Genomic DNA, 27,816 nt, shown 5'->3' on the forward strand with positions numbered 1-27,816 from the left:
CCCGATCCCGATCCCGGCCCCGATCCCGATCCCGGCCCCCCCGCCCCCGGCCGCCCGGCCGCCCCCGCCGCCGCCATGGGGTGCACGCTGAGCGCCGAGGATAAGGCGGCGGTGGAGAGGAGTAAAATGATCGACCGCAACCTGCGGGAAGACGGCGAGAAGGCGGCCAAGGAGGTGAAGCTGCTGCTGCTCGGTGAGGAGGGGCCCGGCGGGAGAGCGGAATGGGGGTTTCCGGTCTTGGGAGGGATTTTGGGGGGAGCAAAGGGGCGCCTCTGCCCTCAGGAAGGAGTTTGGGAATGGAGAAGTCGGGGTCCCTGGAGGGGCTGAGGAGGTCCCGAGGGATCCCTGGGAGGGCTGAGGAGGGTCCCGAGGGGTCTCTGGGGGAGCTGGGGAGGGTCCTGAGGGTTCCCTTCCGAGGGAGAGGGCATGGCTTGTGGGAGGCTGTCCTGGGATGCGGCCCGTGGGCTTTTCCCGATGGAATGTCTCCTCCGTGTCCCGATGGAATCTCCCTGTGCTCCTTCCAGGCTGCTCGGGGGAAGGGAGGGCGGTCCCTCCGGGGTGGGACTGGGCCAAGACTGGGAGAGGCACGGCTCATCCTGCGGCTCCGGGCAGGGAAGGGAGGGAATGCTGAGGCTGGAATTAAATTGCCAGTCAGAGAGTCGGGGTAAAACTCCGGGTGTCCGTGCGTGTGTGACCAGCAGAGATGGGACATCCTGAGGGGATTGAGTGCATGGGAACAGGAGGTGTCAGTTCTTTGCCTTTTGGCTTTTTCTCAGGATCTGGGAAGAGCTGGATGGAGGATTTCTCTTTAGGAGGGGTGGCAGATTCCCTTTAACGGAGTTTTGCTGTGTTTGATTTGTATTTTGGAGTTCTTGGAAGTGATGATGGGAGCTCAGAGGAGGCACAAACTGCCCTTCCAGGAGGCTGGGGGAGCAGGTTGAGATGAGATGATGGGAAGAAATTGGATACTATGGAGAAATCCCTCTGTGAGGGTGGTGATGCCCTGGCACAGGTTGCCCAGAGCAGCTGTGGCTGCCCCATCCCTGGGAGTGTCCGAGGCCAGGTTGGACAGGGCTTGGAGCAACCTGGGATAGTGGAAGGTGTCCCTGAATGTGGCCGGGGATGGACTGGGATGAGTTTCAAACCCAAACCAGTGCAGGATTCTGGAATTCTGTTCAAATTCTCACATTTTATAAGCACCACTCAGGGCTGATGAACCATCTGCTCATGCTAGTCTCTCTTTTCAAGGTCTGGGTATATATTTTTGGTTATCCTGACTTTTCTGTCTCGGATGAGACAGATGGAGTCTGTGAGGATCCGAACAGCAGCGCTGAGTGGGTCCTGTTAGAGCAGGATGTGTGAAGGAACCATCCTGCTCCAGGAATCCTTTCTCTTTCCCATTTAGCCCATTTTCTCTGCTCCCTGCAAGAGCTGCTCTGAGCTTTGTACTTGGTATGTCAATGGAAAAGCTCTTGGCTGTGTGTCAGGAGAATCCTTTGTTCTCCAGGTGTTTGTTTTGGTGTTAATAAGCAACACTTGCACATTCCCTGGGATGGAATAATTCTTTCCTCATATTTTTGTATTGCATTTTTTCCAAAGCACCGAAGGCTTCAATGCTGAGATTGGTTTTATCGGCAAACGTGGAATGGGGGGAGTATCCCAAAAATCGTACAGTCATGAGTTGGAATGTGTTAAAAACCAGGTGAGGTTTTGGAACTCGGAACAGCAGCTGATTTTGGATTGCTGTTGGCTTTGGATGGCAGGAAAATTCCTGCATTTCCTGGTGTGTCTGCAGGTGAGGAGCTTTTTAGGAGCAATTGGAATGTTGATCTGGACCTACCTCTGGCTCTACCTGATCCCAGGTTAGGTTTGCACCTGGTTGTCACTTGCAAATCTCTCTAAGGTATTTCCTGTTTTCAAATCTGAGTGTGGTGATTCCTGGGAATACCAGGGAATGCTGGGATCTCCCCACACACATCCTTCTTGATGCAGGTAAAGCAGAACAGGGGATTCCCAGGCGAAATTATCTGCAGTGGGAACATCCTTTCAATAAGGTGCTAGAAGCTGATGGAAAAGTCCATGAGGATTTTTCCATTGCTTGAGGAAGGGTTTTTTATCCCACATAAAACTGTTTGGATCTGCAGGGTCTTGTGTCATTCCCTGAGTGGTTTCTGCCCCCCTCAGAGAGGGTTGGTGAAAAAAGAAGGGATTTTTCCTGAAGTTTGGAGTCCACACATCCTTCCCAGCTCTATGAAAAGAGCTGCCCCAGTTTGAGATCTGCGGAGTTGCGATGAGCAAGGAAAGGGCTGTGCCTGTGGAGAGGGAGCTGGATCCTTCCCAGCTGGGGTGTGAGGAGGCTGGGGAGGCACGGATGGACCCAGAACCTGGAGGGACAAGAAGGCAAATACAGTGAAATTTGGGAGAGAAGAAGTGAAATACAGCCCAAATCAGGATACTTGGAAAAGGAATCAAATGCACATGAAAATCAGGAGATTGGTGGGAGAGGAGATGAAGTAAAATACACCTGAAATCAGGAGGTTTAGGAAGAGAAGAGAGGAAGGTAAAATTCTTCCACTGAAAATTGGGAGATTTGAGGAGATAAGAAGTAAAATACAGCCAGAATTGGAAGATCTGAGGAGAGGAGTCAAATACCCCAAAAATCAGGAGACTGGGAGGAGGACAGGAAGTCAGAAATCCCAGATCAGGGTTTGGGTGTGTTTTCCATTCTCTCCTCTATAACTCCTATCTTCTTTTGAGCAGGGGAGGAAGGAGAGAGAATTCCAATTGTGTCCCCTTCTTCTGGGAACTTGACTTTTTCAGCGCCTTCCACCTGGGAAAGGGTTTGGATGCTGGAGGAAGTGGCCCCAGCACCTGGATAACTCCAGGATTTCTGGGATAAAGTTAATCCTAGAGCTGTTCCTGGCAGCTTCTCCTCAGGGATTTCAAGTCCCTGTGTTGTGTTTCCCCTTCACAGCTCTGAAGTTTGTTGAGCAGTTCTGTGTTCTGAAGGTATTTTATAAAACAAATGAAACCTGAGTATTGAATAATGACTGACCCTGGTTGTTACAGCCCTGTGGGATGTAATTATTATTCCATGTTGGAATGCCACCAGCACCTCTGCTGGCATTGGCACTGGCATGGTCAGGGTGACAGCAACAGTGGATTCACTCTCTGGAACAGCAGCCAAAGCTCCTGGGAGGCTGGGAATGGCTGAGGAGGCTGGGAACAAGCTGGGAATGGCCCAGGAACCCTCACTCCCTTTTCTCTCCTCCCATTTGCCCCCAGGAAAAGGCTCCTCGGCAGGCACATGCAGGGTTCTGCTGCTGGGGAGACCTGACAGACTTTTCCAACCAAATGGAGGAGAGTGCTGGAGCTGTTCCTGGTAGGGCAGGAGCTAACCCAGATCCTTCACTCTGCTTGCAGTGCCTTTTCAAAGGCCTGGCATGTTGTTCTGGGCTATGTCTCAGGGGTCTGTGTGACCCCGAGTGGTAAAGCTGGATTCCAGAGCTGTCACATTCCCAAATCCCTGTGTAAATGGTGGTTTTGTGGCTCTGGCTCCGTGGAAGCACCAGTGTTGAACTGTTTTTGCCCAAAACACCCTGTACAGCCTGGACAGCTTCCCTGGGTTTGAATACACTGTGTAATTACGTTGAAGTGGTGCTGCTAATTAATGCAAAAACAATTAAAAATATAAGTTTGTTTTAAAATAACCTTAATTGCATAATTCACCCTCCTCCACTACTCCAGGAGCTTTTCCCACCGCTGATTTTTCCAACCTTTTTTCTTTCCTGAATTTCCCAAAGCTTCCTCAGCACTGTTTTGGTTGTGTTTTGGTTTAAGGTAGGAAAGTGTTTTCTGGGGATAAAAATCCAGGCAGAGCTGGTGCTGCAGTTAATGATGTCATTAAGTGAAGTGGCTTTTCTTGGAGCACAGCATCTGTGCTTTGGATTCCTATTCCAGAGGATCCATCTGGGGGTCAGACCTGGCTGCTCCTCAGCTCTTGAAATGCCCTTGAAATGCTGATATGAAGCTCTGTGATGGGGTGTTGGTCTCCAGATATTGTCCAAGCAGTGGCTGCTGCTCCAAGTGTCCTTCCCTGTGGGATCTGCTGTAGGAATCCTGCTGGGGAAGCTGCAGGGAGCTGTTGTTTCTCTGATCTTGAGGGTGTCTGGCTCTGCTGGAGGTTGCTGGTGACTCGTGGCCATGGGAAGATTCTCCTCAGGCAGTTCACAAGGACCTGGATCAGGCCAGATTGCACCAGGAAAGGTTTAGGTTGGAGATCAGGGAATATTTCTTCATGGCAAAGGTTGTCCAGCCCCGGCACAGGTTGCCCAGGGCAGTGGTGGAGTCTCCATCCCTGGAAATGCTCAAAAAACATGTGGATATGGAAGCTGGGACATGGATTAGGGGTGGACATGGCAGTGCTGGGATATGGTTGGATCTCAGAGGGCTTTTCCAACCTTAACGATTCCATGATTATAATTCATTTAATATCTTGTCAGATCTCTCTGAAGACACAGCTCTTCTCTGGGCTTTGAGCTTCATAAAGGTCCTTCCACAGCTGCACTGGAGGCTGGAATTTTCCTGTCTTCAGGTGTGGGAGCTGCAGCTTCCACTCATCTTCTCCCACCTTTCCTTTGGGTCTCTGTGTACCTTCCTCTTGATTTTCTGTTCTGCCCATTTCCCACCAAACCCAGATGGTTTTGGGGCAGGCAGGCAAAATGCTCCTTATGTCCAGAGTGCCTGAACTCCTCAAGTTTTTCAGGAATGATCCATAATTTATTTAATCTCCTGGAAAAGAGGTTTTTTTTTCCACCAGGTTCAGATGCCCTCTTTTCTGCTCAGTGCCATTTTCTAGCTGTGGGATGGGAATTCTTCTGTCCCCTGTGGCATGTGGACATCACATGCTCGTGTCAGGACACAGGGGTGAGTGTCCATGCCCAGCACTGGGATTTGGGGATGGACAATTTCCAGCAGACAGCTTGGTCAAGGAATTGTGATTGCATCTATGCTCCAAGAGCCCTCTGGATATGGTTCAAGTTTCATAAAATTCTGAGGCAGAGCATTGAAATAACTTTTTTTGGAAGAGCAGAGGGAGCCGTAAAGAGGAATTTTTTAATTAGATCATGGATCTAATCTTCTGGAAGTTTGGAGTGAGCAGAGCTGTGCCTGCAGCTCCTGGGATGCAGCAGGCACTTGTTCCCCGCAGAAGTGAGATTGAAAAATGGTATTTTCATTACTTAGATGGTGTTTGGAGCTGAAATGAGGGACAGATGCCAATTATTTATCCAGCACGCTCTTTGTGGTGATCCCTGTGCTGTCTCCTTTGTTCCTGGGGATCCGATGCCTGGCTCTTGTTTCATGTTTTCCCAGTTGGTGTTTGGTCACTTGAGTGCCTCTTTTAACCTTCTCTGGTTACCGGGGTGCTACTGCCTATGTCAGCTCTAGAAACAAACCCTGGGAATGCTGGCACACAGGGTTGGCCTCCTGTAGCTCAGGGTCTCCATCCCCTGCAAGCTCCTGGTGTTTGGGGAATGAGCTTATCCCTCAGCAGGAGCTGCTGGGCAGGGGGAACCCGGCTGCATGTTTGGAACAGCTCAGGATTGTTGTCCCTGCAGGAAATTCAGAGGATGTTTGACTTTTAAAAACGGGCCTGGCACAAGATGACACTTGATAATCAGGAAGACTAAGGAATATATTTTCCAAGCCCAGGTCTTCCCATTGTTCCCTCTCTTCCCAGGTTAACTGTTGCTTTATCATCCAGCTCCCATTTTACAGGCCTTGCTTGGCTGTTTCTTTGCTGTCACCACTTAGTCTTGGATCCAAAGACACCAGACTCGGCTTTTTTATCCCATATCCCCAAGCACATCCATTTATCATGAAATCCTGAAATGGATTGAGTTGGAAGGGGCATTAAAGCTCATCTCATTCCATGGGCAGTGACACTTGCCCAGGTTGCTCCAAGTCCCATCCAGCCTGGCCTTGGGCACTTCCAGGGATCCAGGGGCAGCCACAGCTGCTCTGGGCACCTGTGCCAGGGCATCACCACCCTCACAGGGAACAATTCCTTCCCAATATCCCATCTATCCCTGCCCTCTGGCTGTGGGAAGCTGTTCCCTCTCATCCTGGCACTCCAGGCCCTTGTCCAGAGTCCCTCTCCAGATCTCCTGGAGCCCTTTTAGCTCCAAGGGATCTCCAAGGGGCTCTAAGGCTTCTACCTCTGGAAGTGTTGCAGGCCAGGTTGGATGAGGCTTGGAGCAACCTGGGACAATGGAAGGTGTCCCTTCCCATGGCATGGAATGGGGAGAGTTTTACAGCCCCTCCCAACCCAAACCATTCCATGATTCTATAATCCTGTGAGTGTGGATGAGGAGCTGTGGGGATCAGGGCCTGCCCAGGAGGCTGGAGATGGTGGTTTAATGTTCAGCCAAGAGCCACACAAGGCCTCTCCATGGGGGTCTCCAGCCACGCTGCTTGACAACAGCCATAATTCCTTCAAAACACTCCTGGGGGAGATCAAAGAGCTATGAAAACAAATACAGATCTGACGTCTGTGCAGGGTCTGTGCTCATAGAATCCCAGGATGATTTGGGCTGGAAGGGATTTTAAAGCTTATCCTCTGCCATGGGCAGAGGCACCTTCCACTAGACCAGGTTGCTCCAAGCTCCATCCAGCCTGGCCTGAAACACTTCCAGGGATGCAGCAGAGGGGTGTTTGCTGCTGGTTTGTGGCTATTTCAGGAGCTCCTTAATGAATTTCTCAGAACTGTCAATGGTTACTCAAGTCTGGGTGTAGGGGACAGGCACAAGTTCCTCCAGCCTGATGTTTCCCAGGAATGGTGCAGAATTCCTGGAGATATTTCAACCTTCTGAGTGGTCATGGGATGTTTCTAAGCTTGAAAGTAATTATTTAATTAAAACAGGGTTGAGGCTTTGATAGTTTCAAGGCAAAAAGGAAAACTCCTCTGTTCCAGAGCCAATCTGGGAGAGCTGGGAATGCTCAGCCTGGAGAAGAGAAGGCTCTGGGAGATCTTACTGTGTTTAAAGGGGCTCCAGGAGATCTGGAGAGGGACTTTGGACAAGGGCCTGGAGTGCCAGGATGAGAGGAAATGGCCTCCCTCTGCCAGAGGGCAGGGATGGATGGGATACTGGGAAGGAATTGTTCCCTGTGAGGGTTGTGATGCCCTGGCACAGGTGCCCAGAGCAGCTGTGGCTGCCCCTGGATCCCTGGGAGTGTCCAAGGCCAGGCTGGATGGGGCTTGGAGCAGCCTGGGACAGTGTAAAGTGTCCCTGCCCATGGCAGGTTATGGGATGGGATTTAAGGTCCTTTCCAACCCAAACCATTCCAGGATTCCTTCTATGATTCTAAATCTTCAACTGGGGCTGCTGCTCTTCCTGTGCATCTCCCAGGTTCCTCTTGGTGGGAGAAAGCCATGTCAGCTTCAGCCCATGTGCTCCAGCAGGCTCAGCAGTGCTTGCAATTTCACTGACATGATCCCAGGGCTTGTTTCTGTTTTCAATATGCCATTCTTTACCCAAGCCTTCACTTTTTTTTTCCTCTGGAAGCAGTGACAGCCTCAAGTGGTTTATCCTGTGCCATTGGCTCCTGTTCCCTCTGCAGTGAGGCTGTAGCCAGCCCATGTGCCGTGTTTTATTTGAATATATTGTTTTTCCCATCATTCTTGTGGAACTAGAAGTGTCAGCCTAATCTCTCCTGGTTCCTGTTGACTTTTCCAACAATAGCTGTTTTTTTCAAGCCTGGTGGTTCAACACTACTGCTCCTTTCTCCAGTTTTTTTTCCCTTTCTTCTGATTCCCAGTGCAGTTCTCTTGCCACATGTGATTCTCTTGTATCCAAGAGTTTCCTAGGTGTTCATTGAAATAAAAAACCTCAGCAAGGGAATATAGGGTCGGTGCTGTCAGGGTCAGGATGTTGGGATATGCATTCCACACAATGAGGTTGGAAGGGGGGAAGTGGTGAAGAGGATGAGGATTTGATAGTTCAGCTTTCCCCAGCTGTGGCTGCACAGTTCCATGGGGTGCTGGAGGCTGTTGAGAATACATGGAATACAATTCAGGAATGCAGTGCTGTGGAAAGCTAAGGAGGATGTTGGTGGGTAAGGGGAGGTGTCCATGTTCCTTGTGGGGTTGGATGTGGGATGAGTGTTAAGTAAAGGAAATTTGTTTATCAGGGAGATACCCATTGGGATTTAGGGTGATTTGAACAGCTCCTGCTCTACGCTTCCAGTGGCTCTGAAGCCATTGCATATTTTTGGAACTGGACTCCTCCCAACTTGCTTGTGCTGTTTTTGGGCCCCTTTCAGCCTGTCTGAGGGGAGCTGGTTCCATTTGGGATTTAGGAGCTGTATCCACAGCCAGATGATCCAGCATTGCTTCCAGCCTGCTCCTCATCTGGAGGGTCCTGTCACATTCCCAGGTCTGTAACTCACCCCTGGAGCTTCAGGTGAACTCCTGGGATTATTCCCGAGCTGTTTATCAGGCGATGTTGTAACTACTGAGAAATAACCCCGGATTTGGGAGCTCACCAAGGGCTGCAGCACTTCAGGAATGGGCTAGTGGAGTTCCTGCTGAATCCCTACAGTTTCTGAACTGGCTGTTGCTGGAGGTCCAAGCCACACACGTATGTCAGGCCCTTCAGTTTTATCTTCCTCACTCGTGTAATGGATTCTCCGGGTGCATCCCTGTTCTGTCCCTGGAAGAATTTGTCTCAGCAATGACCTGGTTTCTCTTCAGAAACTTGCAGACGTTCCAGGGCTTTTCCCCTTAATTATTGTGGAATTCCTTTTCTGAAGTAAGTTTAATGCAGTTTTGATACAACTTTGGGGGAAAAAAGCACTGAAAACAGAATTTTTAGGACCTTCTGGAGCAGGAAACTGCCTGCTTGTGTCTGAAGATGCAGGGAGTCTGACCTACCTCCTTGGAGAATTTTTAAAGCAAAAATCTAGGGTTGCATGGAATTCCTCCCTTGGAATTCCCAGTCTGAGATGTGTTTTGTTGCTCTCTTCCCTGTAATCTCCAGCGTGTGGCAATGCCAAGTTGCTTGGCTTCCCATCTGCTGCTCCAGGAAATCCTCTGGCTTTCTTGGGGGAAGTGGTTGGATGATAATTTCCCTCCTATGGATCCTTTGCTTTCCCAGGGCCAGCGCTGATACAGCTGGAAAGCTGCTCCAATTCCCTCCTGCTCCAGAGGGAGAAGGGATCTGGCTGTAGGAACATGTACAGGAAGTGCCACCCTTGGAGATGGAATTCCAGCACTTACATGCCGAGCTTTTCCCTAAGAAGCTGGGGTGTTACTGGGATGTTACTGGGAGGGTTTGGGGTATTACTGGGGTGTTACTGGGTGAGGTGTGGGGGTTTTCAGAAGCTGTGATGCCTCCATCTGGTTTCCAGATGGAATAGTTGAACACTTGTGGGAGGATGCATTGAGGACAGGGACATTGTGGAATCCTTGCCCAGTGTGTCCATGGAGTGAGACAATCTCTGTAACAGATGAACTGCTCTCTGTGTCCAGGGTGGGATGAAGAGGTTCCTCACTGCTATTTTGGGAAAAGAGAAGTTAAAGCTTCTGGAGCAGTTTTTCCACAGGGTTATGACATTCACATAGCTCAGCCCTGGTTTCTTGTGGCAGAATGTGATCCCTGTCTGGCCGTGCTCATGGGAGCAGAAGAGAAAGGTTTGCTTCTCCTTTGTCAGGCAGACAAGCCCCAGGAACACTCTGATTTCCATGGGTTTGAATCCATTCTCACATCTCATGGTCTTTGAGGTCTTCCTGATTCCCCATCTAGTCCCTGCCTAAGATCCCAGAGTTGGAGGCTTTGCCTGAGGAATCTGTAAGAATTCCAGTGTAACTCTATCCACTCTTGATGTGAATTTCTAGTGTGGAGCATCAGTTTGCTGTAGGCTGAAGCGGTGTTTTAGTAGCATTTAAATTCCCATTTGTTATTCCCCTACTGAAGGCTTAAGCCACAGTGGGTGTAAACACCTCACATGGAAGTCCCCAGAGCTGGAAACAAAGGGTGCAGGATAAAAGCTGCTCTGTTGATCCAGTATGGATCTCTTCAAGCAAACCCTTTCCAGTGGGTTGGAAAAAGGGGAATAGCAGCTTGTCTGATGTGAACATCTTCAAGTGTTCAGAGAAGCATCAAAGGACAGAAGTGAGACCTAGAAATGTTGAAATTAGGTCCAGAAAGGAAGAGTAAAATGGGAATGATTGGCTGGAGTGGAGTGAGAGAACCTTCCAGGCATCACATTCCACTCCCCCTGCCATGGCAGTGGCACCTTCGTCTATCCCAGGTTGCTCCAAGCTCTGTCCAGCCTGGTCTTGGACACTTCCAGGGGTGGGGCAACCACAGCTTCTCTGGGCAACCTGTGCCAGGGGCTTGTCACCCTCACAGGGAAGAATTTCTTCCCAATATCCCATCTATCCCTGGCTTCTGGCAGTGGGAAGCCATCCCTCCTTATCCTGTCCTTGCAGGTCCTTGTCCAAAGTTCCTCTCCAGCTCTCCTGGAGCCCCTTTAGGCACTGGAAGGGCCTGTAAGATCTTCCCAGAGCCTTCTCTTCTCCAGGCTGGACACCACCAGCTCTGCTAGCCTGGCTCCAGAGTAGAGGGGCTCCAGAATCATGGAATCCAGGATTGTTGGGGTGGGAAGGGACCTTAAAGCTCATCTCACCCCCCTGCCATAGCCAGAGACACCTTCCATTAAACCTGGTTGCTTCCAGAGATGGGGGGGCACAGTGGGAAGCTGTTCCTCTCTGTCAGACTAGACATGGGCAATGTTAAACCCTTTTTTCCCCCAGCACTGCCCATCTCCTGGGCCATCCCAGCAGGAGCTGCAGCCTTCCATTCCAGAGCTGGAGGGGAGATGTTTTTCAGTGAGTGTTCAGGAGGTACCTTGCCTGGGTGGCTCTTGCCTGAGAGAGAGAAAACCTGGAACAACAAGAAAAACTTCTTAAGGAATAATAACCCACTGTTTGGCTGTGGCTGAAGAGCCACGTTGGGGTAGTGTTTGGTGAGGAGACAGTTTGGAGGATGTGGGTTCCTACTTTCTCCCTCTGAAGTAAGGTGTGAGTAACCTTGGAGAAGGGAATTCCTGCTCTACCAGGCAGTGTTGGGGGTTGAGGGGGGAAGGGAAGGGGTTAAAGGAGTCTGGTTGGAATTAGTGCTGTGTTGGCAGGGTTGGATCTGATGGGGTTGGTGACAGGTAGAAAAGCTGGCTGCGGTGGGAGGTTAATTTGGGATAATCTAAGGAGGAAGCAACAGTAAATATGATGGTAAGAAGGCAAAAGCAGAGAGGTCATGTCAAAAGTACCTGCTCAGTCTGGATTCAGGGCTGTTTGGGGACACCAGAGATTTGAACCTGGGAATGTGGAGGCTGGATGTGGGAAATAAAAATAAGGATTTGTATCCTCACAGGATGGAAGTGCTGAGTCCACAGAGCATTAATGTTTTCACATCTGACTGTTTCACCACTGAGCTGCTCTGGGAGAGCTGGGAACGTTCACCTTGGAGAAGGGAAGGATCCAAGGAGACCTGAGATCTAAAAGGGCTTCAGGAGAACTGGAGAGGGGCTTTGGACAAAGGCCTGGAGTGACAGGATAAAGGGGAATGGCTTCCCACTACCAGAGGGCAGGGTTAGATGGGATATTGGAAAGGGATTCTTCCCTGTGAGGGTGGGGAGGGCTTGGCCCAGTTTGTCCAGCTGTGGCTGCCCCTGGATCCATGGGAGTGTCCAAGGCTGGGTTGGATGGAGAAAACTGGGATAGTGAAAATGCCTGTAGCAGGGGGTGGAACAGGATGGGTTCCCAAACCATCCTGGAATTCTACAGGTGTTTTATTCCATCTGGGCTCACCTGAGTCATCTATCCCAATCCAAGCAGGTCCAGCATCATTCCTTGCCTGCAGCCAGCCCAGCTCTGCAGCTCAGGGAGTCTTGAGGCTGAGGAGCCCTCAGGCAGTGGCAGAGCCAGCTGAGCTGAGCTGAGTGAGCCACACGAGGTGAAGTCTGGAGTTCTGCTGACTTCAGGAACACCGTGCTTGCCTTTGGCACGCTCCCGGCTAGGACAGGCATGTGGGACAGCTCTGCTAAGCTCCATAAATCAGGATAACTAATGGTTTGAAATCCCAGGTGTCCACTGCCCTGAGCCATGCAGCAGGGACTTGGCTTGGGACTGCTCTGGGATCTGGCACAAAAAAGTAGGAAAACCAGGGAACTTGAGTTTTTTTGCAGTCAGGAATAACTGACCCTGTGTCAAGGGGTAATTGACCTCCCCAGGAGAACTGACCCTTCTTCAAGGGATAACTGACTCACCCCCAGGGATAACTGACACCCCAGCTCGGCAGAGGTTTGGAAGCCAGGTGTTCCTGACAATCCTTGAAGAAAGGCTGTTGGGATGCAGCTCTGAGATTTCACCCTGTGCCAGAGGGTCACTTCCTGCCTGGTTGTTCAAGGTCTTTCCTGCCCAGTCAGTAATGGTGGCAGCATCTGGTGATGCTGATGGACTTTGGCTGTCTTGGCCTGGAGTGAGAGATGGGAGTTGCTCATCCCAGACCTGCCTCCCAGCTGGCTGCTCCTGCTGACCTCTGGAAATCGAGACATTTTGGGATTTTTTTAGCCAATGAACTCATGGTGACTGTTAGCATCTGTAAATAAAATCCAGGAAGGGTGTACCGGGACAGTACAGTGGAACTCTACTACCAGCAGCAGTACACAAGGATTATCCTACACCAGACCCCATCAACTTCTCTGTGGGAGCTGGAAAAAGCACATCCTGCTTTTCCTTTCAGTTTCATATGGTTAACTGCATGATTTTTGTGCTTTTCAGGTGCTGGAGAGTCTGGGAAAAGCACCATTGTGAAGCAGATGAAGTAAGTGAGTGCAGGCTGGAACATTTGTTTTTGTTTGAGATGGGATAAAAAACGTGTGGTGCCTTTCTGGTTTGGCTTGGGAGTAATAAACTGGTTTCCTTCCAGGATTATCCATGAGGATGGCTACTCAGAGGAGGAATGCAAACAGTATAAAGTGGTTGTGTACAGCAACACCATTCAATCCATCATCGCCATCATCAGAGCCATGGGGAGGCTAAAGATAGACTTTGGGGAAGTTGCCAGAGCAGTGAGTATTGCATTTATTTCCTTAGCCTGAACTGTGTTAATGAATCCTGGAGTTTCAGTCCGGGGCAGAATATGTTGCAAGATAAAGTAGCAAAAAACCTGTCATAACTTTAGTGTATTGTCAGAACAAAACATCAATATTTTACTGAGGTTCTGGGTAGGAACTTTTAGTAGTTTGAATGCTTAAAAAAAAATTTGGTTTCCCTTTCTCTAAATTATTATTATTATTAAAAAATCTTTCTCTAAATTATTTGAATTTTTTTGGGAATTTTGAGATGGAAATTTTGAGATGTTTGAGGCTCTGCTTTTTCCCTTCCCTCTAGCTCTGTTCATTCCCTGGCCTGTTTCTTGCATTTATGTCCAGCACTTTGAGCTGGAAGTCAGGAATCCTTGTGGTGGTGGGAAAGTGACAGAGTGGGAACTAGGGACTCCTGGAAATGTGCAGGAGAGAGGAATTTTGTCAGCACAGGGCTGCACTGTGACTGTTCTGCCTCATGCTGCAGTTGATCCAGCTATAGTTCGAATTTATGGTATTTATTTTGCATTTATGATTCCAAGTCCTGGCCAAAGGGCACATCTTCACTCACATGTTCACCCAGGCTGTTGTTCAGCTGCTGCTTCAAATCCTCCCAGAGTTCTCTTCCACCTTTCTTGGTGCTTTTTGAAGCCGAGTTGGGATCTTGGAGCTGGAACAAGGAAGATGCTGAATCCAAGTCTTTCTCAGTCACCTGCCCATGCTGAGGTGGCTTCACAAGAGCTGAATGCCATGAATTTTCACCATCCCAACAGGCAAAAACCTTGCCATGCTTTCCCAGGAAAAGGCCAAATGCATGAAACCATGGAGTGACCTACAGAGATCCAGAACTGGGGTCCCTCTATTTCGATGAAATAGATTTGGGATTTGATGAAGTAGATTTGGCACACTGAGCTTGGTACATGCAAGTTTTGGGGCTCAGGGGAAAGGAGCCAGTGTTAGGAGGAGAATGCTGGGATAGTGGAAAGTCTCTCACAGCTTCCAGAAGGACCTGACAGGTCTGATCAGCATAGGAATAAAAGCAGAGCGGGCTATAGGGCAGTGGGGGGTTCCCTGTCCTAAACCACTGGATAACCTGGACAAGAGCACAGTCCTGCTCTGGCTTCTGAGGGGGAGTTCTCACGCTCAGATCCCAATCAGTCCATCCCATATCCTGATGAAATGTTTTATTAAGGAATCAGTCTCCCTCACTTCCAACAGCAAAAGGCAAATCCTCAAAGCTTTGGTCCCATCATCTCTCAGAACTCACTTTTTTTCCCTCTTCCCTGTGCTGTGCCACACCAACATAGGTTTTCCAAATAAAATCTCTAGTTCAGTTCATTGGTTTGTAGAAGAATCAGCATTCCCACCTTTTCTCTGAAACATTGCACCAAATTACTGGAATCCTGTAGTTTTGATGGGAATGGTGCCTTTGGAGCTGTGATCCCCATGGAAGCACTGTGGCCATCCCTGATCAGGGCATCTCACCCCACAACCTGGAGCTTCTTCTCCAAAAATTCCCTTTCTGGCTGCAGGAGGTAAACAACTCTGTGACTTCTGGGAGAAAACTGGATGGACTGGACTGTGATTAATTAATGCAGTGATTAATTAATGCTGAGATGTTGAACCTTGCTGTTGGTGGGGAAGGTCTGTGTGGATGGACATCCCAAAGATGTGTTCTGTCCTGCAGGACGATGCCCGGCAGCTGTTCGTGCTGGCTGGGAGCGCGGAGGAGGGAATGATGACAGCTGAGCTGGCTGGAGTCATCAAACGGCTCTGGAGAGACCCTGGAGTGCAGGCCTGCTTCAGCAGATCCAGGGAATACCAGCTGAATGATTCTGCATCCTAGTAAGGAACCAACACCAGCTCCTGGGCTCTTCCAGCTCCCACAGTGGTGGCCAGAAGGGGCCGGCGTGGCTGGAGCGGGGCAGGGCTGGGTGGGAAGGTCCTGTCTACACTGGTGTGACTGGGTGACACTGGGGATGGAGTGCTGTTTGTCTTCTCTCTATGGATCATTGAGTGTGGGGGAAAACCCCACATTCCTTGTTTTGTGCCTTGGTGAATTTAATCCTGGAGTGGTTTGGGTTGGAAGGGACCTTTGAGATCTCATTCCACCCCCTGCCGTGGGCCCGGACACCTTCCACTATCCCAGGTTGCCTCAAGCCCCATCCAGCCTGGCCCTAAACACTTCCAGGGATGGGGCAGCCACAGCCTGTGCCAGGGCATCACCACCTTCACAGCAAGGGATTGCATCTAATTTTGAAAAATATGGTTTTTGACAAATTTGCTGTTTTCATGGAAGAAACTTGGCATCTTGTGCTAAGGTGAATACAAGCCCAGGTGGCCAAGAGGCCAAAGGCACGTGGCTTGGATCAGGAACAGGGTCCAGCAGGCCCAAGGCAGCGATTGTCCCTCTGTTCTTGGTGATGCTGAGGCTGCACCTCCAATCCTGGGGTCAGTTTTGGGTTCATCATGACAAGAAGGACATGGAGGGGCTGGAACGTGTCCAGGGAAGGGAATGGAGCTGGGGAAGGGTCTGGAGCCCCAGGAGCAGCTGAGGGAGCTGGAAAGGGGCTCAGCCTGGAGCAAAGGAGGCTCAGGGGGCCCTTGTGGCTCTGCACAAGTCCCTGCCAGGAGGGGACAGCCGGGGGGGTCGGGCTGTGCTGCCAGGGAACAGGGACAGGAGGAGAGGGAACGGCCTCAGCTGGGCCAGGGCAGGCTCAGGGTGGACATCAGCAGGAATTTCTTTGTGGAAAGGGTGCTCAGGCTTTGGCAGGGGCTGCTAAGGCAGGTGGTGGAGTCCCCATCTGGAGTCATTCATGGAACAACTGGATGTGGCACTCAGTGCTCTGTTCTGGTGGTAAGCTCAGGGGTTGGATCCTGGAGGTCTTTTCCAAGCTCAGTGATTCTGGGATTCTGTTGGAGTGGCAGGTGCTTGGCTGTGCCACCTCCATTGTCCCTGCAAAGGGGAGCAACACTCCTAAAATTTAAACTGCCACTTTCCTGACATTCAGCAGTTTCCAGAATGGGAACACCTCACCTGGCACATCAATATTCCCAATTTTCTCCTTACAGCTTTCCCTTTCCTCCTGTTCCTGTGCCTGGCACCTCACAGGCAATGCTGCCTCTAAACTGTTCTGATTCTAAAATCTTCTTGTCCTGGTCCTAAAATCAACACAGCTGCTGAACAACTGGAAGGTTCTGAGTAGATAAACAGGCTGCTAATGGAATTTTTGATGAAATGCCTCATCTTTTTCCAAGGGCAGGTTAGTGCAGGAAAGGGAAACTGTTCCTTTGATGAGCCAAACAGTTGTTTTTTCCCCATTTTTTTTTTTTAACTCACATTCTTGATCTCTCTACAAGAAATATTTGACACTCTGAAAGGTGATTTTCAGCATTTCCAGCTGAAAACTACTCAGTTTAAGCTTTAATCCTTGGAAAAATGAATTGGGAAGAATTTTGTGGAGAAGTTTCAGCTGTACCACAGCTCACTGCCTGCAGGGTTTTGCTGTTCAGAGCATATTTGAGCTTGAAAATAAGGCAGAATCCTTCTTAATTTGCAGCACCTTGACAGGGGTTTGGATCAAGGGAAGGGCTGACAGGAATTTTCTTGGATTTGTGCATTCCTTTGCAGCAGGAAAGGAGGAAATTTGGGAGGAAAGAGGTTGATGAAGAAGGGGAAAGGAAGGAATGATTTAATGGAAAGATCTGAAGAAGAGGAGGAAAGCTTAGGGACTTGGGCAGAGAGCAGGAATGGAGCTGAAGGAGGAACCTTGGTGTGTGTCTGGATGGCTTTGGAAGAGGAGGAAGATGAAGGCAGCTGGAGAAATGGAGCAGATTGGGAAAAGAGGGTGTTACCCTGCTTTTATAGGTACCTGCTTGACCCAACTGCTTTCCAGAGGTGGGATTTTGGAGGCTCCTTCCTGTTCCTGGGTATTTGCCACCCAGCCATGTCCAGGTGCAGGTCTGGGGATGTTACCCTCAGGATGAACCACCCAGGCATTTCCTGAGAAGCGCCCAGAAAATTCAGCTTCCTGTCCCAAACCCACAGGAAGTTGCACCAAACCAATGTTATGATGCATCTCGGCAGCTCCACAGTTGGGAAACGCTGCCGGTGGGTTCATTTCATCATGGCAAATTCGTGTCACTAAAGGGCTGCCTCTTGCACTGGACATGCAGAATTGCCAGGATTTTCTTCTCCCTCCTCACATGGCTCCTGACCTGCCTTATCTCTGGTGTTCCCCAATGACAATGTAACCCTAACCCATGTCCATGCTTAGAATCATGAAATACCCTAAGCTGGAAGGGACCCACAAGGATCATCAAGTCCAATTCCTGGCCTTGCACAGGACATCCCAAAATCCCACCCTGTGTTTGGGGGGATTTTTCTCCATGGATGAGACCACTGTTCCTTGAGCTTTGCCAGCCATGACCATTCCCTGAGGAGCTGTTCAAGTGCCTGACCACCAAGGATGGATGTCCTGCACCCCTTTTTGTGGTGGGATGACGCAGGCTTTGTCCCACTTCTCTTGGGAATTTCACTTCCCTGTTCATTATCTCCTACAAACAGCACTGAAACCTCAGTGTGAGCAGCTGTTAAATCTGTGTCTCATTTTCTGGTTTTCCAGCTGAAATCCAGTTTTGTGCTGTGTTTCCATACCAGTTCTGGCTCCACATCAGATTCCAGGGCTGAGACACATGGAAAGGAGGAAGAGGGGAACAGACAAGTAACTGCTTGCTAGATTCAGGTGGCATCAAGAGCAAGGGTGCTGTGGCAGAGAGCCAAGCACTTCAGCATGGAATTGTCCCAAAAACTCCCCTTCCTGCTGCTTCTGGGCCCTTCTCCCTTGTGCAGGCAGAGATCCTGCCCATCAGAGCACTGCTCTGGCAGGCTGGAGGTGATATGGGAGGAGAGGAGGTGGAGGATAACACTAATCCAAACAATCTCTCCTGGAATCGTAGAGTTTGTCATGTTTTCTTCTTTTTTATTTTTTTGAAGAACACCTGAGTAGCCCCTGGTCCAAGCTGTTAATGTTGAAATGCTCAATGCCTTTCCCAGCACCATCTGATAAAGCCCTCTGCAGCCACCCTGGATTTTGTGGGATGTTGCAGACATTTCTTTTTTTAACTTGCATTTTTGCAACTTCACATTTCTCTTTCCTTCTGATGTGAGCAATGGCTCTGTGGCTCCCAGCTCCTGCCTCCAGCCAGGGCTGTGGAGAAGCATTTAGGACCTCTGTGCACAGCTGGGGAAGGAAATTTAAATCCCATCTGATTCCATGGGCAGGGACACCTTCCACTATCCCAGGGTGCTCCAAGCCCTGTCCATCCTGGCCTTGGACACTTCCAGCAGTGGGGCACTCACAGTTCCTCTGGGCATTCCATTACAGGGTTTCACCACACTCCCAGGGAGGAATTCCTTCCCAATGTCCCCTCTAAACCCCTGTTCAGAGTGCAGCAGGGTGAATGTGAAGGATATTTCCTTTTCACTTGTCTCCAGATTTTCAAGATACTTGGAAATGTCACCAAGCACATAATGCTTTAAAGTGTTTTTGTTCCTAGTTTTGATACTTTTCCTGGATTTCAGGCAGATCCCAGCCTGTGGAAGCTGTAGGTAATTATCTGCAGTCTCACAGGCAATTAGCACAGTTCCTGATCAAACTTTCTCTAGTCATGCACGTCTCCTCACATTCCCAAATGCCACTTTTGGCCTAAATTCACTGACGTGGTGCTGGATAAAACCTAGATTATTTCTAAGTGGGGTTTTTCCTTCTCTTTTTCTCCCCACCTCTTTTTTTCCCCCTCCTCCTCTTTTTCCCCCTCTTCTTTCCTTCCTTCCCTCCTCTTCCACCCCCTCTTTTCCCCCCTTCCTCTTTTTCCCATCCTCCTCTTCCTCCCTCTCCACTTAAGGACTTTGAGAGCCATTTTTGGCTTTGAAATCCTTCCTCTCAGCACCAAAAGGAATGAATTGTTAGGGAAATCACCATTCCAAGGTTGCTGTGAGCAGGATGAGGAGGGGAGCTCTGTTATCTTTCCTGTTCATTTCCCAGCATCCCTGTCCTGCCATCTGTGCTTCCTGGAGCTGTCTGGGTGTGGGATAAGGCAGGACTGGCATGTTTCCTGATCAGACTGGAATTCCCAATACAGTGTGATCAGAGAGCCTGGAGAAGAGAAGGCTCCAGGGAGACCTTAGAGCTCTTTCAGGTAACTAGAGCTGGAGAGGGGCTTTGGACAAGGGACAGGACAAGGGGAATGGCTTCCAGAGGTCAGGGATGGATGGGATACTGGGAAGGAATTGTTCCCTGTGAGGGTGGTGATGCCCTGGCACAGGTGCCCAGAGCAGCTGTGGCTGCCCCTGGATCCCTGGGAGTGTCCAAGGCCAGGCTGGATGGGGCTTGGAGCAGCCTGGGACAGTGGGAGGTGTCCCTGCCATGGCAGGGAGTGAAACTGAGATGAGCTTTAAGGTCTCTTCCCACCCAAACCATCCTGTAGTTGTGGGATTCAGCGATCTCTGCACACACTGGCCTTGTGCCAGCCAGGCACAGGATGTCCCAGGAGTACTTGGAGAGTCAGCAGGACAAACTGTAGGTTTGATCAGCACTTTTTTGTACGTAGGGCCTCATTTTAAACATGAAAAAAGAAGGAAAACAAACCCTAATCGGCTTTTTGGAAGCTTGTGGTGTTGAAGGATGAGGAATAGCTGGCTCTGTAAACACAGGGATCCAAGGTGGGGAAGGAGGGATGAGCCTCAGCCTCTGGATGTGCAGGAGGTGGTGGGAGGGGATTGGAAGTGTGTGGCATGAGGGGAGACACAGCGAGGTCTGTGTTTGTTCTCGGAGCTGTTTGTGAGGGGTGTCTCTGACTGGGAGCCAGACTGTGGCAGCTGGGGGGCAGGAGCCACTGGGAACAACGAGATTCAGACTGTGATTTTCCAGCTTTTGGGGGTATCTTTTGCAAGTTCCACTTAATCTGAAAAGTAGAAGTGGCACTAGCTGGGCTCTGCAGCCTGGGTTTTTGGGAGGGCACAGCTGCTTCCTCTGCCCACACTTGGCAGGACTTCCAGGGTTTCCCAGAAATCCCCTTTGCTGGGTTTTCCAACCACTTATATTTCCATGGGATTTGCCCTTTAGGTCTCCCTGGAATTAGTCTGGCAAAGTTTATTGTTTCAGGCAGCACCACTGAATCTGATATGCCTTATTCCCTGATTGAGTTTGTTTGGTGGGAGTTTGCCAGCTCCATTCCCTCCTCCCTGTCAGCTCCCAAAGCCTTAATTAGGAATTATACCACTTTCAGTGCCCAAATTTCCAACTGGCTGTTGGGAGCAGGTGCTTTACAGCTTCAGCTTGGCCTCAGCAGGGCTGGGTAAGAGTGGGACTCTATTTTGAAGGACTCTTCAGCCCAAACAATTCCATGATTTATCACATCAGTGGTGTGACCTGTATCAAAGACAGGCTTTGAGGAGCTGTTGGGTCAGTTCTTGGCATTCACTTTGGCTTTTGATACATTGTGTCTCAACTAAACTTACACTGGTAGGAAAAAGAGAGGAGAAAAAACATCTGGGCATGTTACTGCCTCAGCAGAAATAGTACTTGGTAGATAGAAGCTGAGGAAGGTAAATACGTTCCAAATCATGTTTTATTAAGCTGAAACTAAAGCCAGGCCCAGCCCTGGTCACAGAGCAGCTCACAAACCTGCCTTCCTTCTGGAGCTGAGAGAGGGATGAGAGGACTGGCTCTTCCTGGACTAAATCCACTCTCAGTTCCTAGCTCTGTGGGAAAGGCCCCGTGGCACCGGGCAGGTCCTGGCAGATCATTGGGATCTGGGGTTTGGAAACAGGGCAGGGCTCTGCAAGTCCTGGCCAGGGGCGTGCTGGAGCAGTTGGAGGAAGGATGTGTTGCTGGGGTTCCTAGCACAGCTTCCAGGCACTGGGAAGAAGTGGTTCCTGGCTGAGAATGGATCTGTGATAATAATGTGTGATTTGGGAGGGTTTATTAGACCCATCAGAGCCCTCGTGCCCCTGAACCCTCCCGGGGAAACAGGACTGGGGTGATTAAAACCTGTTCCTGAGAAAGAACACGGCCTGTGCCATCCCAGCAGAGCTGTGGGATCTGTGTCATCTTTGTGAAAGCAGGAGGCTGAGCCTGGAGGGAAGATGAGCTCAGAGGTGTTGCTGGCTGGAGTGGGATTTCTGATCCTGCTGGGAATCATCTGTACCTTGTGCCAGTGTGCCTGAGAGCTGAACTCCAAAAGGAATGTGCTGGGGCTGGAATTAGTCGAGGTCTTGATAGGAAAATTTCTGCAAGGATGTGGTTTCTTCCAGGGCTGTATCCTCAGAGAGTGCTGTGTCAGCTTGTTGACAAAGGAGGTGACTGGATCTACCTGGTTTGGGATGGTTTTTAAGGCTTCATCCCTCCCTCCTGGCTCCTTTGACGCATCCCTGCCCTTTAACAGCAAACCCTTGGATTTATTGCCTTGTGCTTTGAAGCGAGAGACCTTGACTGTGGATTGCCCTGGGAGATCCAGCCCTGGCACGGCTCTGCATTCCCTCCCTACCCTCCCCAGCCAGCTCAGCTCCACCAGCACCACCTCCAAGGTCATCCAGCGAGGGGTTAAAATCCCCAAACCCCCAAAACATCCCTCAGGACAGCCCCAGGGGGTTGTTTGCTTCCAGGGCTGTGCTGTGTGAGGGAGATAAATAAATTCTGTGCTTTGTTCTGCAGTTTATAAAAGATTCATGGTGAGGCAGCCGACTAAAAAAAGCCTCTTGTGTTGTCTCCTCTGGTTTAGTTACCTAAATGACTTGGATAGAATATCCCAGCCGACCTACATTCCGACTCAGCAGGATGTGCTGCGGACCAGAGTGAAAACTACAGGAATTGTGGAGACTCACTTCACCTTCAAGGACCTGTATTTCAAGTGAGTGAAGGGCTGTGCCTGTGCCCTGCTCTGGGGCACATCCCACACTTGCTCCTGGTTTAACTGTCCTCCTTCCCTCCGTTATCCCTCTCCGCTGGCATCGCTCACTGGAGAGACCGGTTTGACTTTGATTTGCCTTCTGTTCTTTTCAGCTGCTTTTATGTTGGAATCGCAGACACAGGTACTGACTGCTCGTTTCCAGGATCCAGTCCCAAAAATAATACTAAAAGGACACTGACTGGAGTTGGAGTTTGAGTTTAACCCTTTCCTTGGAGCAGAGGAACCGAGCCGTGTGCGCAGCCAGGCTGTGGCTCTGGGATGCATGGTGTGCTCCATGTGTTCCTCTGGGAATTGCCAGTCTGTGCCTGGCACTGCAGGGGCTGGGACTTTCCTGTCCCCTCTGCTGATCCAGTCCCTGCCAGGTTGTGGATCCAGCCTGCTCCTGGCAGTGTCCCTTTACACGTCACTAACGAGCTTCCTCTAACCTCAGAGCAGCTCCTGCCGCCTCCATACGCTGAGGCTGCATCCCTCGTTCCTCCCCTTGGATCCCTGTAGCTCCCCTTCCTGCTGCTTAGGAATTCCTTGCTTCAGATCCTACGTGTGCTCCTGACAAACTGCTGGAGGCCCAGGGTGGGTGTAGGACAGTGCAGTGCCTGTGGCTCAGCCCCCTTCCCTCTGTCTGTGCCAATGGTTTGGAGCCTTTCCTGCTCACATTCCTGAAAAGCATCTGTTGGCTTATTTATAAATGGGGTGTGAAACACTTTGATGGAGTTGCAGCAAAATCCAAATGGTGCTTCTAAAATCCAAGGGTTTTAACAGGATCCCAGACTGGTTTGGATTGGATGGGACCTTAAATCCCACTCAGTCCCACTCCTCTGCCATGGGCATGGACATCTTCCACTATCCCAGCTGCTCCAAGCCCCATCCAACCTGACCATGGACATTTCCAGGGATGGAGCAGCCACAGCTGCTCTGGACACCCTGTGCCAGGGCCTCACCACCCTCACAGGGAAGAATTCCTTCCCAAAATCCCATCTCTCCCTGCCCTCTGGCAGTGGGAAGCCATTCCCCTTGTTCTGTCCCTCCAGGCCCTTGTCCCAAGTCTCTCTCCAGCTCTCATGGAGCCCCTTTAGGTGCTGGAAAGAACTTTCAGGTGTCTCTGGAGCCTTCTCCTTCCCAGCTCTCCTGGCTCCAGAGCAGATGGGCTTCAGTCCTTGGAGCATCTCTGTGGTCTTCTCTGGAGAGGGAAACTTTTGCACAGTTTTTGGGAGAAGAGCATTTTGGCTTCCAAACTGTGCAATTTAAGAACATTTTAAATAAAAATGCCAAAATACTCGGCATCATCCATTTATTTATGCAGCTTCTGGTCCATCCAGGGAATAACTTGTCTTCCCGTGGTGATGGATCAGGATTAGCATCTCCAGTGTGTTCCTTTAATCATCTCCACCGTCCTTCCCAGTCCTGCCCAGAGCCATTGATCCTGTGCAGGGCCCCAGACACGCGAGGTGCTGTCCCAGAGGGATTTGCTCCACAAAGGGAAGCATTAATCCATCAAAAACCCTGGTGCTGCCAGCTCTGCTGCTGTATTCCATCTCAGACATTAATAATGGGATGGGGATGCCACAGTGACCGGAACTGGGATGAGCTGAGTTGCCAGGGATGCTTTTCCTTCATGGATCTCTCTGTGCTAATGGCAAATGATTCAAGCCATGTAAATATCCTCGACTCTCACAGAGATTTCCGTCTTTCCTTCTGGACCAGAGGTTTAAATAGAAGATGAGTTAGGGAAGGGAGTTAGTTTGGGATCATTAAATCCCCTTCTAGACAACTCCTTGTCTGCTCTGGGAACAAATTAATATCTATGACTTAATAACTCAGATATTAACTTGATTTAATTAAATCCCAATCCTGGGCTCTCATCAAAGTATTTTGATGAGTGGGGGGCTGGGGCTACCTGTGACACAAATTTCTATTTAATTAGAAACTTAATTCAATTTATACAGAAATTCCATAAGCAACTGCTCAGCCTTTAACCTCCAATACCTCAGATTATTTTTTAATACATGAAATTATTTCTTAACCCCCTTAATTTCCTTCTGGGTCTCAGCAGGACCTTGCAGGTAGAGTGTTCCCAATAATCCATTTCCCTGGAGGTGCTGTGAAAAAGTGTTTGGAGTCCAGTCAAGCAAATGGGTTGTTGCTAAGGAAATAGGAGAGGGAACAAAATCAGCAGAGCTCTGGATGGTGACTTCCAGTTCTTCCTGCTGAAAACCAGAATCATGGAATGGTTTGGTGTGGAAGGGATATTAAATCTCATCCAGGGACACCTGGATCCAGACAGGCAGGGACATCTCCCACTAGCCCAGGTTGCTGCAAGCTCTATCCACCCTGGCTTAAAAGAAAATAGAGAATTTTGATTTAAAATCCCCTCTCCCAAGAAGGGAATTTTAAAGCCCCCTCTCCCAAGGGAAGCTCCTCTATTCCCAACCTGCTGCTCAGCCTCCCCCCATCCTTGGGAACACCACAGGGGCCGGGCAGGAGGGGTGTGCACAGCTCCTGAGCCACTTCTCCTGCCTCTCCCAGGATGTTCGACGTGGGAGGGCAGCGCTCGGAGCGGAAGAAGTGGATCCACTGCTTCGAGGGAGTGACAGCCATCATTTTCTGTGTGGCCCTGAGTGACTACGACCTGGTGTTGGCTGAGGACGAGGAGATGGTGCGTGACACGGGATTTATGGCTGCATGGAAGGGAGCTGGGAGCATCCTAGCTCCGCCCTGCTCCAGGCTGGAATGTTCCTGGCGTACTCTTCCCGTTAAATTGTCTGAGAGCTGCAAGGACAAGCACTCCTTGGATCAGCCGGTGGAATCTTGCCCCACAAAGTGATAAATGCAACCCATCCATGAGGTTTTCCACCTTCCTGGTTGCTGGGAGGTGCCTGGAGTTGTTCTCATGGCTTGTTCCCTGCGTGTGAGTCACTCCAGGAAGGAACAGGAGGAGGTGACCTGATCCCCCAGTGCTCCTCCTGGGGCAATGGCAGTGAGGATGTGGTGGTGACACCCCAATTGTGAGTCTGCCTGTGCAGCAGAGCCTCTCTCCTCCATCCCACCCTTCCCTAACGTCTCTCCCGTTGGATTTCCTTTTCCAGAACCGGATGCATGAGAGTATGAAACTCTTTGACAGCATCTGTAACAACAAATGGTTCACAGACACCTCCATCATCCTCTTCCTGAACAAGAAAGACCTATTTGAGGAGAAGATTAAGAAGAGCCCGCTAACGATCTGCTACCCAGAGTACACAGGTAGGATGGGATCACTGGGATCATGGGATCATCTGTGTCACCAGCCAGGAATGCCTGAGTCAGAGCCTTTCACAACCCAGGATCAGTTACAAACTTTTCCCCCAGTTCTTCCCTGTGCCTCCTGGACAGCGGCTCTGGCCTGCTCAGTTGGCTGGTAGCTCATTTTCTTGGAAGAGCTGTGGTTGGGGACAACCTTTGTCCTCCCCTGGAATAAAGTGTTGCATTCCAACAAATCAAAGTCACTTCTCCGTTTCCACACCTTAGTGGGACAATAATTCTATTTAAATTCTGTTTTAGAGGCAGTGGAACTTAACCATGTCTTGCTCTGGCTCCTGGACAGAACAAGACTGGACACCTCCACCCTGGAGTGTTCGTGTTGGGTGCCCAGAGCCCATCCCTACTGTGCTTCCACACAGGTGGAAGGTTTTACCTGGCCACTGCTCAAGGCAATTCTATGTTTAAAAAATCCTTCAAATCCCTTCAAGCCTGTTGATTTCTGTGATTCCCAGAGGAGCTGTGGATTCCCTGTCTCTGGAAGTGCTTGAGGCCAGTCTGGACAGGGCTTGGAGCCACCTGGTGTAGTGCAGGGTGTCCCTGTTCCTGGTAGGGGGTGGAACGAGATGGGATTGAAGGTCCCTTCCAGCCCGTGTCTCCCATGGTTTGTTACTCTTTGTGGAGCGTGGCTGTCCCAGCACAGCAATCCCTGGATCCCATGTCCAAGGTCACTGCCCAGGGAATAGACTTCAGATCTCCCAGAAGGAGTTAATGGTGGATTTGGATTTGTAGCTGGATAAGGCAGATGGTTGCAAGCAGCTTAATATGGACTTAAAGGCTCTCGTGAGCCGGTGGGCAAAGCCAGGGATCTTCTCCTTTCCAGGCTCCAACACGTATGAGGAGGCAGCCGCCTACATCCAGTGCCAGTTTGAGGATCTGAACCGGAGGAAGGACACCAAGGAGATCTACACCCACTTCACCTGCGCCACCGACACCAAGAACGTCCAGTTCGTCTTCGACGCCGTCACCGACGTCATCATCAAAAACAACCTCAAGGAATGTGGGCTCTACTGAGAGGTAAATCCAGCTCCGGGTGTCCTGCTGGGAGCAGCTCTCTCTGCTCCCTTCTACATTCCTGGTTTCCTTCCCAGTGTTTCTGCCTGGTGAGCCCCAGCCTCTTGCTGCCTCGTGGGGACAGCGATGAGCGTGACCCAGGAGCAGAGAACATGTGGAATCCTGGAATTCTTTAGCACAATCTTCTGTCTTAGGGACCTTTTATTGCTGTGGGATGTGGAATTAGGGCACAGTGAAGCCACGTAGTGGGAGTAGCTCCTCCTGGCATCGTTGGACGGCGTGATCTCCGGGATGTGCGGTGGATTCCAGCTGGATTCCAGACCCTGGATATGTAGCTTTCTCTCTTCCTTTGGTTAACAAGCCACCACTAGTCTGTTTTTAAGGTTATTTTTTTTTTTCCATTGAGAAAACTATAACTTTACTAAACTTTATTTCTTTATTTGCAAACCTTGTTTTAAAAATAATAATAATTAAAAAAAGCAACAAAAAAAAAATCACTTAACTATGCACATGTGAGCAGATCCTGCAGAAAATATTCCTCTTAGCAGGAATTCCTTGTTTTTAACACTTGCTATGGCCAGGATTTAATATTTCTGCAGCTACTAAGGGATCCTTAGAGCTTCGGCTTTTTTTCCATGTGTGATTTGTTACCATCCTGCTCCCCCCAGGCTTTGGGAAAGGCTCCTGCAGCAGAAGGAGGGTTTAGGTTCTGTTGGGGGTTTGAGCCCAGTTTTATGCCAGTATGGGAAGGGATTTGTGCTCAGCATAATCCTACCTCGGTGGGGAGAGGAGCTGAGCCCTCGCTGGGGGGAAAACTGCTGCTTCCCAGCTCCCAAACCACTGATTCCTGTGCATTTTTTGGGATGAAAACGGTGGATTATTCTGTGCTGCCTTTCCCATGGCCCTCCCTGCCCAGCCCTGTCCTGAGCATGCCTTTACTTTGTCTGTGTGGTGCCAAATCCCTGTTTCCCTCTAGTGCCATCCCTAACCAGTCCTACATTCCTTTGCTGATACATGATTGCATCCAGACTCCTCCCAGTTTGTCATGTGTACAGTTGGATCTGTTAGACTTGTTGGCAGTATTAAAATGGTGAGTAAAGACTGTATCTTTTTCTCTACTTTATTCTTCCTTTTTCCAGGAGTGTTCCCAGCTTTTGTGCTTTGCTGGAGAAGGAAAGGAAGAGATTTGATGGGAAATGGGTGGAATTATCTGGACAGGGAGGTTCCTTGTGCTTTATCACCCACCACTGTTGGTGTTGTGTTGCTCCCAAAGACTTGAGTCGTGCTGGCACAATTGGAACAGGCCAGGAATCCCATTGCCCATGGGGATATTGGCAGATGGATAATTACTGCTTATTTATAGCCCAAATCTCACTGCCTGCTGTGACCCCC

The 27,816-nt window shown here is 50.0% G+C and overlaps 1 protein-coding gene across 2 annotated transcripts; it reads left to right on the plus strand.

The window, feature by feature from the left end:
* Positions 1–27,530, plus strand: GNAI3 (G protein subunit alpha i3). Of its 2 annotated transcripts, none has more exons than XM_014258951.2 (9): positions 1–193; positions 12,842–12,884; positions 12,990–13,131; positions 14,834–14,991; positions 21,931–22,059; positions 24,643–24,772; positions 25,203–25,356; positions 26,234–26,427; positions 26,619–27,530. In XM_014258951.2, exons 1-8 carry the CDS (start codon positions 76–78, stop codon positions 26,422–26,424), a joined length of 1,065 nt encoding a protein of 354 aa, XP_014114426.1. In that variant the 5' UTR covers positions 1–75; the 3' UTR covers positions 26,425–26,427; positions 26,619–27,530. The 2 variants fall into 2 exon arrangements, with proteins under 2 accessions (XP_014114426.1, XP_005530232.1); XM_005530175.2 differs by having other exon boundaries at positions 3–193; positions 26,502–27,530.
* The last annotated feature ends 286 nt before the right edge of the window (positions 27,531–27,816 follow it).

Source organism: Pseudopodoces humilis, chromosome 26 (assembly GCF_049639895.1).
Source record: "Pseudopodoces humilis isolate 2021_Gansu_Grassland_sample_001 chromosome 26, ASM4963989v1, whole genome shotgun sequence".
In the NCBI taxonomy this organism is placed as follows: domain Eukaryota; kingdom Metazoa; phylum Chordata; class Aves; order Passeriformes; family Paridae; genus Pseudopodoces; species Pseudopodoces humilis.

Excerpts from the sequence above, each read along its gene's own strand:
- GNAI3 (XM_014258951.2), top strand. The coding sequence starts at position 76 with ATGGGGTGCACGCTGAGCGCCGAGGATAAGGCGGCGGTGGAGAGGAGT. Across the intron at positions 12,885-12,989 it reads ACCATTGTGAAGCAGATGAA|GATTATCCATGAGGATGGCT; the intron begins GTAAGTGAGTGC and ends GTTTCCTTCCAG. Across the intron at positions 22,060-24,642 it reads TTCAAGGACCTGTATTTCAA|GATGTTCGACGTGGGAGGGC; the intron begins GTGAGTGAAGGG and ends TGCCTCTCCCAG.